Source organism: Sminthopsis crassicaudata, chromosome 4 (genome assembly GCF_048593235.1).
Source record: "Sminthopsis crassicaudata isolate SCR6 chromosome 4, ASM4859323v1, whole genome shotgun sequence".
Lineage (NCBI taxonomy): Eukaryota > Metazoa > Chordata > Mammalia > Dasyuromorphia > Dasyuridae > Sminthopsis > Sminthopsis crassicaudata.
In genome coordinates this window covers 108,900,721-108,913,601 of record NC_133620.1, presented here as the reverse complement: position 1 = coordinate 108,913,601, position 12,881 = coordinate 108,900,721, and the positions used below count along the sequence as shown (strand labels likewise).

General features: G+C 35.0%; 1 protein-coding gene across 2 annotated transcripts in view; it reads right to left on the bottom strand.

Annotated features, from left to right (window-relative positions):
* The window catches only part of RPS6KC1 (ribosomal protein S6 kinase C1), a 208,648-nt gene that overhangs the window by 80,523 nt on the left and 115,244 nt on the right, over positions 1-12,881 (bottom strand). For both annotated transcript variants that reach the window (XM_074309136.1, XM_074309138.1), the window contains exon 9: positions 9,296-9,388. In XM_074309136.1, the coding sequence (XP_074165237.1) occupies positions 9,296-9,388 (93 nt within the window). The remainder of the gene's footprint in view (positions 1-9,295; positions 9,389-12,881) is intronic.

The following is a 12,881-nucleotide window of genomic DNA, read 5'->3' as shown; positions in this document are numbered from 1 at the left end:
TCTTCATTTTGCTCAACTGTCTTTGTGAATCAATTTGTGCAAGGCCACAAAGAAATTATGCTAAAGCAAGGTTAGAACTCTGGAATTTTGGGCTTCTGAGCCCAAGTTCAATTCATATCATTCAAGCGCATAAAAAATATTCTATTTCTTTAAAGTGTATTCTGAAATTAACTTTGGGTGTTAATATAATACCATATTAAATTTAGATGAAAAAATTTCAATTAAATATAGTCTCAATTAGTTTTGGATAATCTCATTTCCATTTGAAGGTAATCAACCAGTATTTATTAGGCACTTTCTGGGTACCTGGGACTGTGCTAAACACTAGGTAAACAGATTAGCTCAATACTCTTATATTTCCATTGGTTTGAAATACTTCACTGTTCATTAATGTTTTTATTCTTCCTGATAATTCTCTCTATGTGTTTGTCTATAAAATTTGTTTTAGATTGTAGGTTCCTAGAGAATAGTAACTATGTCTATGTAACCTTTCCTATTTACATTGCTCAGTAATGTATTACATAAAAATGGGCACTGAATTAATGCCTTTTCATGATTATGCTGAGGGACCAACCAGGTAGCACACTATATAGAATACTGAAGCCTGGAAACCTGTGTTCAAATCTGGCCTCAGACACTAACCAGCTGGTTAAATGGCCCTGGTCAAATAATTTTGCTGAATCTTTGCTTCAGTTTCCTCATCTGCAAAATGAGTTGGAGAAGGAAATGGCAAAACCATTCCAGTGTCTTTCCCAAGAAAACCCCAAATAGGGTCACAAAGAGGCAGGCACAACTGAAATGACTGAGAAACATGATGATGCTAAAAGGACCTACAGATGCATTTTCAAATTAACATATTCATTGAAGAAAGAATCAATCCAGTTTCCAGGTGAAAGAAAGCCTAGAATCCCAATTAAGAGGACAGCAGAAAGGTAATGGAGAAGATTTAAATATATTTTACATCAAAATATGACTTACAGGATTTTTTTTCATATACAGATTGCATAAATCTTGAAATTGCTTAAATTTTGAAAATTGTATTAATATGTACTAGTAGAGTTCTTATGGTATGAATCCCATCAGAAATGTTAAGGAAAATCACAATGTATGTTGAAATGAAAAAAATACAAAGATAAGCTTTTCACTTTCAAAATGGCAGTGTTGCCCATGGGAGCAAAACACCCAGCCAACAATTCACAGACATCCACTATATGAGGAGGTGAAAATATATTTAATATAAGTGTGTGAGAGTTCAACACCCATAATGTAACTCATGTTAAGGTGTACTTATAACCTGAAGGCAGTGTCTTCAGAGACTTTGGAGAGAGATTATACTCAAAAGGCTTTTAAAAAAATAGAGTGTTTCCACTCTTTCTAAAAGTTAATCAGCTTATATTTATAGAAGACCTACTATATGTTTAACATTATGTTTAGACGATATAGAGGTTTAGACAATATGGGTGAAAGAAATTTAAAACATGGTCCTTGATTTCAAGGCTAGAGAGACAAAACTAGAATATAGGAAGAAACTATAGATTAATTAATGATACTATGCACACATGTCAAATCATTCCTAGCTCTTCCCTCTTATTTCAAAAATTCTAAGATGGAACCTCTTAAGTTGCCCAGCTTTTTGACATCAACATAGCTTCTCCCTACTGATAAGAATCAGATTCAGAAAATTAGTTGCCTCAGTGCTTCCTGAATCTTTTGAAACAGAATTATTAAATTAAAATAAATTAATTTTAAAATTAAATTAAAACAAATTAACCAATCATAATTTGCTCTTCTTTTGTCACGGCAAGAGAATTGTAACAAATATCTGGATAACTGAAGTCCTCTGTCACTTCTGTATCATGCCTCTTCCAGACTTGCTATGTGTTTTGAAATCTCATTTAGTTTCCTCTTTCTATCCAGATGGTCTGTGCTATATTCCAATAACAATATCACTTATTTTTGCTTACAATGATCTTCACACAGATGCTTTCTTATTGTGTTTCTTTTACTCTGGTTCCTGGATTCTCTCTTGAGTATATCTTCCTAATGTGCAATGCTATTATGGCCTCCACCTTCCCTTTTTCCTATCCTTCTAGTCAGTCCAATCATAGATCTCATCCCATCAAGTCTAAATTATACCATTTGCTTCTTTAAATTAGGATCTCTCATTCATCTTGCCTGTTACCTATAATTGGTGCATTTGTGTACAGCCATTTGAAGTAATGTGAAATAATGTAGTGAATACTAGACTTGGAATCATAAGAAGAGTTTTTTAATCCCATCTTAGATAATTACTAGATATGTGAATATGGGTAAACTCTCGCTGCTTTAGTTTCTTCATTTAGTTAGATGAGGATAATACATGTAGTACCTACTACTATATAGGGATGTTGTGATGAAAGTTTTCTATAAATTTTAAAGTACTAAAAACAAATGTCATTATTACTGCTAATTTCTTGAATTTCTTGAAGCTGTGAGTGTTTCTACTGCAACTCTCCCTACTTTTTTTAACCTATGTTTTCCATCTTGGTAAATATACATAGAGAGTATTCTTTTTTCCTTCACATTTTGATCCAAAACCCTTTTGTTTAGATTTGCAAGACACCAAGAAATACATTTTAGCACCTCTTATATACATTCCATCCTTCATCAAAAACCCATCATTCCCAAATTTAAAACCATAATCAAGATGTCCAGAATCTGTTTGTAGACAGCACTTTCTTAATCAGCTATTCAATTCCCAAAGCTGTCTCTCTCTTCTGAAGCCCTTGTTTTCAATCAGCCATGATGCTGAAAATGTAACCTAAAATCTTCAGTTACTTGCCAAAGACATCATAATCTTAATTGTGTGCATTGATTATAACCTATAATCAGAAAGAGGAAAGCAGGGCAGGCTAATATATTTAGATAAGACTTCATGGAGGAAGCAGACTTTGAGCCAAGCCTTAAAGAACAGGGAAGGAGTGGTATGTGGGAGGTAGGAAAAATGGTACTAAGGAGGTAGGAGGTGGTGGGAGGAAATAGCATTTGCAAATGTACTGAGTAGGGATGATGTGTGAAGGGACAATGAAGAAAGAGATATGACTAAAGCACCGGTTGTGTATTAGGAAATGGGGAAATAAAGTTAAATAGGTAGAATGCGACCAAACTAAATAGGCCTATTTCCTCTATTTCATCTCTACCTCAACTCTATTTCATCACCTCTTTATATATCTTATTTTATTAACTTTTATTTAGATTTCTGAAATCAATTACAAGGATTGAGGAAATGGAGGGCTTGAGTGTGGACAGAGCTATACTGGTAATATATGCCTCGTATCAGAAGAATTAAATCAGGATATCAAAATTCTAATACAGTCCTTCCTAGCTGACTTTAAGTGACTCACCTGGCTCAGATCAAAAAAAAAAGGAATAATTATCATCTAAAGACCAAAAGTGTTGTTGGTGTCAAACTCCTGTGGCTATAAAGCTCTCAAGTAGGATCTGAACCAGATTTAAAAAAAAAAAAAATGTTTAACAAAGTAAATGAAAATACAATATAACATAGATGATATTAATTTGATGCTTTCTAAGTCAATATATAGCCCCATAGTGATGTTTTCTATTTGAATCTATTACAAGGAATGATGATTTAAATTATTTTTTAAAAACAATGAACTCTTTGAAATAAAGATGTTATATAAATATAAAGTATTACTACATTATTATTGTATGATAAAGTATTTTGGAAGAGTAAAACTATCTGTTTATATGTATGCATATATGGGTATGTGTATTTACATACAAACATATATATGTGTGTGTAAAATAAGGCATTAAACATTAGAGAAATGGAATAAATTGTTATGGCAGTGAAGTTCATAAACTTGTTCCTTAATTCATGTATCATGGAACATGTCTGTAAAATACAAACACATGCCCTTCATTTTCAAAAGGGATTATATATTCCCTCAAATGGTTTTATATGCTAGTTTGGTCATTAAAAACTAAATGTAAATAAATATTTTTTCAATAACATGCATAAAAAAATCAAGTCTATCTTTTGGCTAATGCTTACACAACTAGTTACAGAGAATAATTACGGTCTACCACCAGATTTCCTGTGTGACTCTGAGGAAATCTCTGGGTCTCAGTTTCCTTATTGAAAACCGAGGGCATTAAATGAAATTAATTCTACCAACATTTCCACTTCACATTTTGTGATATTGTTTCTTAGCATTGTAAGCAGAGCCAAGTCACTTCTCTTCTCCATCTTTCAAATGGCTACATGCCAAGCAAGTCTGCTACAACTGTGATTGATTGATAATCATTCAAAATTATGAAATAAGTTGCATTTTAATGGATTCTTAAAAGTATATCTACTTCCCTTATACTTATATGTGGCCTCCTTCCTCTATACCATCTCTATCTCAATTCTATTTCGTCATTTCTGTATGTCTTGTTTTATTAACTTCTACTTAGGTTTCTGAACTCAATGGTACTACGTAAACTCACCTTTGAATCCCAAAATCATCTATTAGAGATTCACAAAGATAGATGAGTATGGGTAGATGAATACATATAATACTGTTCATTTGATGTTGGAGCATCATCAACTGAATACTGCCCCTGTGTCAATGAATAACCATAAACTTATCACGTGGTTGTTCTGCTAGGACTCAATAATAGTTCAAGACTTCTAGTCTAGGGGAATAGTCAGCTTCATATGTAAAGCACAGCACCACAGAAATGGTGATTTCTTCCTGAATGGTTTCAGAAGAGTAATATAAAGCTAAATCCTTTTAGTATTTTTAGAGGCCCTAATGACAATGCTTGGTCCTTCTAAATATTGAGCTTTACTCACTTAATAATCCAGCTAATAAAAAATCCTTAGTAGGGCAGCCCTGGTAAATCTGTTGAATTAATTTCTTGTTCTAGGTCCTATTCCAGATGTGACGACCAGCCTGTGGGCTGCATAAGGACAGTGAAATCAGTTGCAAAGGCAACTTCAGGCTATGATGAGCTGAAAGCTAGGTACAACAACCTCCCACTGCTTGAATTCTGTAAGTTGAGAATTTCATATGGGCTGCAAATGATGTTATAAATATCCAAATGACCTTTGGCAGGAAAAAGCTTCCCCACCCCTGCCCTAGTCAATCAAAGGGTTTAAGCACTAGTGGGATTTCCCCACTGTACAAACTAGATATCTGACTATAATAATTATGAGAGGCAGAAAGGAATACTAGATAAAAAACATGGCCAGATCTCCCTTTGGATACACGAGTAATAAAAATGTCTTGGTTACCTAGAAAAATTGCAAAATACTGAACTAAGTATAAAGTCAGTTGCAAAAAAAAAAAGCAATTAAAATTAGATATCCTAATATAGCTTTAACTCTACTAGTAATTGAAAATGGCTCAGAAAAATGAATATTTATTCTAACATAATATGATCAGAAAAATGCCAAGAATATTGGTAAAGGAAGGAAGAAAGGAGGGGAAGGAAGAAAGAAATAATTATCTATAAGGGTTTACTATGTGCCTGGCACTGTGCTAATTATGTTATAATTACTCTTTCATGTAATTTTCACAATAACTCTGAGAAGCTGATGCTATTATTATCCCACTTTATAGTTGAAAAAACTGAGGCAGGCAGATAGTAAGCGACTTGCCCAGGTTCCCACAAGTTGTACAGCTTATTTAAGTGTCAGAGACTGCACATGATCTCAGATCTTCCTGCCTCCAGGCCCAATGATCTATCTGTTACATCACACAGCTGCCTCTGCATACTCCAGGCATGGGGATCAGCTAGGACAAATGCACAATGTTTGGCTATATCAAGTCAGTCAGTGCAGCTGGATCACAAAGTACAAGGAAGGAAGCAGGATAGAAGAAGATGGGAAAGACAGAAGAGGCAAAGTCATGAAAGGTATATATAATACATAAGAGTATTTTATTTTTGATCCTGGATGCAAAAGGAACCAATTGGAATAGAAAAGTAACATGGTCAGAATCACTTTGGCAGCTGAATGGAAGCTACACTGGAAGGGGAGAGACTAGAGGAAGGAAGACCAACCAGAAAGCTCCTGCTTGTAGTCTAGGTGAGGGATGATAAGGGCCTGTGCTTAAGGTGGTGGCTGCAGGAGCAGAAACAAAGGGCCATAGAGGAGAAAGATAGTGTCACTCATTTAAAAGTATCTAAGAAGTACCTACTATGCGCTAGGACACTGCAAAGGTAAAAAAAAAAAGATCAGACAATACATTAGTTTACGTATTCTATTCCTGAAGCTATAATGCTCAGTTCTCCTGAATTGCATAAACAGACTGTCAGAATAAGATGGGGACCTCCAAACTCCCTAATCTAACCATATCATCTACATCACACTTGGAAATATAGGTAATAATGTAGCCTATATGTTATACGTGATTCACACTATAGGTTGCTCTCATGTGGGTATTGGTGGTGTGAATATATCATGTGTATGTTTACATGTATGACGTCATGTGCATGTGATCTCACATGAGAGAATATTAAACATCTGTCAAGTCTATGATATGCTATGTGTATAATGTATTGTGTGTGCATCATCTATTCTCTCACATGAAGCCATATGTGTGCATATGAGCATACACAATATAAAAGATTATGTTGTATACATGGATGACTACCGGAGAAAATACACAGAATTTATATTAAAATGATATACTATATGCAAATATGATGTCCCTATATATTCTCTCATACACACATGTATATATGTATATGTATAAATACCTATAATCTCATAACATAATATAGTATATTTCTATACATCCAATTCTCACTTACTTAATTATAAATAGATTGTTTCAGAGACTTCTCTTTCCCCTCACAGGGCAGCTACAGAACCTGGAGCCCCTGAAGCTGAAGTAACTTCAGTATTTACAATGGAGGACCCTTGGCAAAGGGTGGCACCTGTGTGATTGCCTCTGCTGCTGCCAGGGCACTCTAGATGGAGCCTGGACTACTCAGCTCCTGCTGCCTGTAGGGGAGCTGAATTTGTGTAATGCAAATTTACATGAAACAAGAACTATTTCAGCAAGAAAAAATTCTCTCTACTTAGCTCTCCTCCTTTCTCATTTTAAAAAGGAATTGTGAGTATTTCAAGAAGACCTGGCATCCAGGCTTGCAACTTAGGAGTAATCCTAGATTTTTAATTATCTCTCATCCTTCAAATCAAATCTGTTGCCAAATTCTATCGAGATCATCTTGACAATCTTTCTCAAATACAGCTCTTCTCTCCTCTGACACCGCCACCCTTCCAGTGCAAGTCCTCATCACTTCATGCTTGGATTACTGTAATGACCTGCCAATGGATCTACCTGTCTCATATCTCTCCCTACTCTCTACTACTGTCCATCCTCAGTTATTCAGCTGTCAATATAATTCTCTTTAAATAGAGGTCTGACCATGTTACCACCATCCCCACCGACATATACTCAATAAACCCCTCTCTAACACCTCCAGAATCAAATACATAATGCTCTGTTTGGTGTTCACAAGCCTTCAAAATCTAGCATTATCCTCCACATTTCTTATATTTTACTTAGACACCCATCCCTCCCCCAAATCTGTTCTTCCACCCAGTGACACCAGCCTCCTAAGTTATTCCTCAAATAGGACACTTGTTGTTCAGCTGTCCCCATGTTCTCTCTCCCTCATCTAAGCTTCTTGCTTCCTAACTAAAATCCCACCTTCTACAACAAATTTCTCTCAACCCCTCCTAATTATCCTTTATACAGTTCTCTGTACATTTTTTTTTTACATGTAGTCTTTCTCCTTAGATTGTGAGCTCTTCAATGGAAGGGACTGACTTTTGCCTTTCTTTGCACCCTATGGCACTTAGCACAGTTCCTGGCACAGATTAGGCATTTAATCAATGCTTATTGACGATCTAGATCTAGTCCTCATTACACCACTTTCTAGTATATGACTCTGGACAAGTCACTTAATTCCTCTGAATGTGAGTTTCCTTATCTATACAACAGGGAAAATAATAACTGTACAAACTACCTCACAAAGTTGTCAAGAGGAAATCCCCTGATAATCTTTAAAAGTTCTATCTATAAATTACTATTATTGCAAAGCCACTCTCCTCTCATAAGGTATCAATATAACAACCACCACACATGAAAAGCTGTTGTGAAGATCCAATGAGAAATATATGTTCAAGAGCTCTGAAAAATATAAAACACTACAAATGTAAGGTAATATTATTTAGACAAATAGAAATAAGATGAAATATCAAATGTCACTAGGAGTTACCATACCTGAGGTACTCCAACTGGAATATTTCTTTAAATTTAGTCTTCAGGTTTTATAAAACTGAATATTGCACTACTAATCCCAAGTATCTCAGTTCAGTATTCTACTAAATGAAATATTCTGAAACAAATTACTTGATGAGTTCTGTCCAGTAATGTTTCTCTATAACAGATAATCTCTTTTCTGAAAGACTTCACTGGTAGCCACTATGCATTTAACTTCAACGTTCTATAAAATCTTCAGTTTCAGTATAGCATCATAAACCTATTTTACCATGTCAGGATCACTCAATAAGTTTTGCTAAGTATCAGAATACTTCATAATTTCTAGCTCATGGTGAAAAATAAGCTTTCATGAAACTAAGAATATGTATCCTCAATATTAAATAAAATATTTTCTTTTGTTAAGCGTTGCTGCATGGCAATTTAATCAACTACATAAAAAAACCACAGATTAAATAATCTGTAAGGATAGTATTTGTTTCTTTAATTACACTTGGAAAATATCCTATATGCCAATAGTTATGTGCTTTAGTAGTGTGAAAGCATGTTAACAGTAAAATCCATCTTGGTATTAGATTTCTGGGGAATTTTCCATTCTAATCCCCAAATAAATAAGAGAAAGTTATTTATTTCTCTTTGACTACCAAGCTGAGTATGCCTATTAATGTTGAACAGTACTGAAGCACTGTTCCCCATTAGTCACCCCTAAAGCACAAAAGGCACTGGTTTATCTTTTCCTTGCTCTAACACCCAATACTTTCTAAAAGGTCCTACTCTTCTGAATGCCACCAAACATGTACCTTCTCCTTTAGCTCAAATATATTTTGCATGACCTTACATGAATTGCTTAGATAAAAGCCTTTTTTCTTCTGCTTTTGTTATTTTAAAGTGCAGATGCATTTGAGTCATTTTCTCCTTTTGTTTCATATCCTTAAGATCCAAAGCTTCAAAGACAGAATGTCAGCATGCAGTCGATTTATGACTGAACTCTTGAAGAGACACTGAAGAATTACCTTGTCAATCACCCCAAGGACTCTGAAGGCCTTCAGTTCCTCGGCAGGGCTCCTTAGGTTCCAAGAGGGCCTTGAACTTAGTGATCCTGGAGGCTAATGGAAGATATCAAAGATTATACATCAATCAGGGTGGTACTTGAAGGAAGGCTGCCTGCTGAAGCAAATGCCAAACTGAAGGAAACTAAATTTATCATAAATCAGAGAGAGGAAAGATGAAAGGAGAAGTTTCTGTTTGTCCTTAATGCAAAAGAAAAAAAAAAAAGTTGCAAGTAAATAAATCAGGATAACATTGAAAACAAAATTTTAAAAAAGAAAAATTAATGAGTTGATATAGTTTCTAAAGCTGTAATTCAACTCTGGAGTATGCAGCTATATTGAAAGTTTTTAACAAATGGATCGGGGCCCAATAGTCAATCACTATTTACCCCAAATATCACCATAGTAATTTAGAGGTAAAATGTAGACAACATTTTACTAATACAACTATTTGGGGAGGAAATTCCACATATGCCCTATGCCCTCTTTTATACAGATAGACTCTTAATGAAGCTTAGTATAAATATCCTTAATAAAGCACAGCTTTTGGAGTTCCCCCTTAAGAAGAGAGAGCAGCCATGTGGTATAGCAGTTGGAGTACTGAGCCTGAATGAACTCAAAGCTATTTATTACTATATTGTCCCCATTTTACAGAAGAGAAATGGATGCAGATAGGATCTTAAGTGCCCTGCCCAGAATGACACAGCTACTAAGTGCCTGAGGCAGGATTTAAACTCAGGCCTTCCTGATCCCAGTTCCAGCATTCTGTCCATTACATCACCTAGATGCCTCTAGACAGGTAGAGAGAAAGTGACGAAATACAGAAAGTCAAAAAAGCTGTGTTGGATGAATAAGGAACATGAACATAGCTTTTAGAGAGCTGCCTAACTTGAGAAGGGGATATAGGTCAACGAGGTTAGGGAAGATCTGAACAAGGAATGGAGTGATATGATGAAAATTTATTTAAAAAGATGAATCCAAAGCCAGGGATGATGGTTCATTTCTATAATCATTGCTACTAGGAAGGCTAAGGCTGGTCTATCATTTGAGCTTGGTTTTGACTCTAGGAACATCATTCCTTCCCCAGGAAAAACTTTTCACCTGAAATCAAGTGATCAGTCATCATAGAGACTGATTCTGCTTAGAAACTCAACACCCTCTCAGCAGACTCAGTTTCCTTACCCCACTGAGTGGAGGGCTGGTGGGCAAAGCAATAACCTCCTTCCAAAATCTCCCTTTGGAACGTGTTCAGAATTTTACAGCTAACTTCATTCCCTATTGACCGTTCTCCACAAACACCCTCCTCTAGCTACCCTTTCAGTTTCTTTTTGTGTATTGTCTTTACTCCTTAGATTATAAGATCCTTGAGGGGTATTTTTCTTTCTTATTTATATCCCCAGTCGTAGCACAGTGCTGAGTACACAGTAACACTTAATAAATGTTTACTGACTACTGACTTGAGCTTGAGAGTTCTGAGCTGAGGCTGAAGTCTATTAGGTCTGACACCAACACAGAGAGCAAGAAGCCCTCCGGACTGCATATGAAAGGGAGAACTGATCCACGATGGATATGGAAAAGGATAAAACTTCCACGGCAATCAAAAATCAGACTGGGCCTGTGAATGGTCACTATGCTTCAGTCTGGGCAAGATGGGGAGACCCAGTCTCCAAAAAAAAAAAGAAAAGGAATATAAAAATAATATGAAGAATAATGGACTGGAGTCAGTAGTTTATTAAATTCGTTTTCAGTTCACTTTATTTATTTTGCTTTTTGGCAACATGGTTGACACAGAAATATATTCTTCCTGATTTCACAAGTATTATAAGTATAATATTGCTTGCCTTCCAATGGGATGGAGGGAGAGAATTTAGAACTAAAAAAAAAAAAAAATCAATGGTAAAAATAAACTAATAAATGAAGTGGGGAGGGAGGACAGAAGAGTAGGACAGAGAAGTAGTTCAAACCAGTTATTTGCTGGAACCCAAAACATTGACAGTTCATAGTACCTTCTGATCACAAAGGGTTTACTTTTTTGTATTTTCAGAGCTCCAAGCCAGAGAAATGAACAACAACAACAAAAAGAAGATAAAAAGTATTATCATAAAGAACCATATGCTTATTTTTTTATATACAGGGCTTATATTGAATATAGTTTTTCAATTGGAATAAGGATTCATAAATTTGTAGAGATTTTAGAGAATTTTTAGGGAACTTATCTCTAATTTAATTATCTCATTTTTAAAGATAAGGACCTAAGTCCTAAAGAATTTAAATAATGTGTCCTAAGTTAAAATTTGGTAGCAAAGTCAGTACTAGAGTCCAGGTCTCCTGGCTGCCAGTTCAGAATTACTTCCACCATACCACAAAAGAGCTTCCTTAGCAATGATGAAGATTAAAAAAGAAAAAAACAACCATGTCATCTACTCAGCAAATACAATAGAATTCTATTGTATTTTTAATTATGTTACAAAAACTACAATGTTTACAAAACTGTATATTAATAAAACATTTTATGACATGGTATAATAACCCAAATTCCAATAATTTTTCAATCAATAAACACTAATAAATGCAAATACCCATATTTAGAAATGTGTGCATAACATAAGAATACACATCAGTATACATTTAGCATGAACAATATGAATATGAGATGAGTATGAGAGGAAAGCACTAAATGCTGGGGAAATTAGGAAAGTTTTCATGTAGAATGTGGCACTTGAGCTGAGTTTGAAAGCAACCACAAAACAAAAATGAGGAAGAAATCACTCCAATCATGGAGAACTGTCATAAGGATGAAAGATGAAATGTCATTTGTACAGAACTTGAAGCAGGCCACTATGGCTGCATTGTGGAGCCCATGTAAGGGAGCAACGTAAAAGAAGTCTGGAAAAGCAGGAAGACATAAAGTTGGGAAAAGGTTTAAATGTCCATCAGAGGAGTTTATATTTGATCCTAGAAGTAACTTGGAGCCATGAGACTTTGCTGAGGTGGGGGATTGACAGAATCACACCTCAGGATTCAGAAAATCCTTTGTTTCTCTGATAAGAAACAGAAGACTCCTATTTCTCCCCTGCCTTTTAAATATATCTTAAGGACAAATGGAAAGTGTAAGGAAATTCTGTGAGTTAATACCACAAAGACTAAAGAAAAACAATCTAAAAAGAGATATAATAGAAAAACAAGGTGAGGACCAGAATATCTCTGTTTTCACCCAAAACTAATATTTTTAAATTCTACAATAACTTCTTTGGGGGAGGGGGAGGAATCATTGCTTAACTACATACTTATTCTTAAGAAAAAAATGTTTATTTTATTAATGAAAAAAAGTGAAAGCATCTAACCTGAAATACAGGCAGACAGCCTAACTGGAGCCAAAAATAATGCCACAGTAGTAAAATTTAAAAAGCAACATATTCTTCATACACAGAAAGAATGAATAGTCATTTATTACAACAATATGAACAAAAAATGAATAAGCATTTATTAAAGAGTTATTATGTGCAAAGCCCTGTGTTAAGAGCTGGGTATACAAAAGGCAAGACAGTGC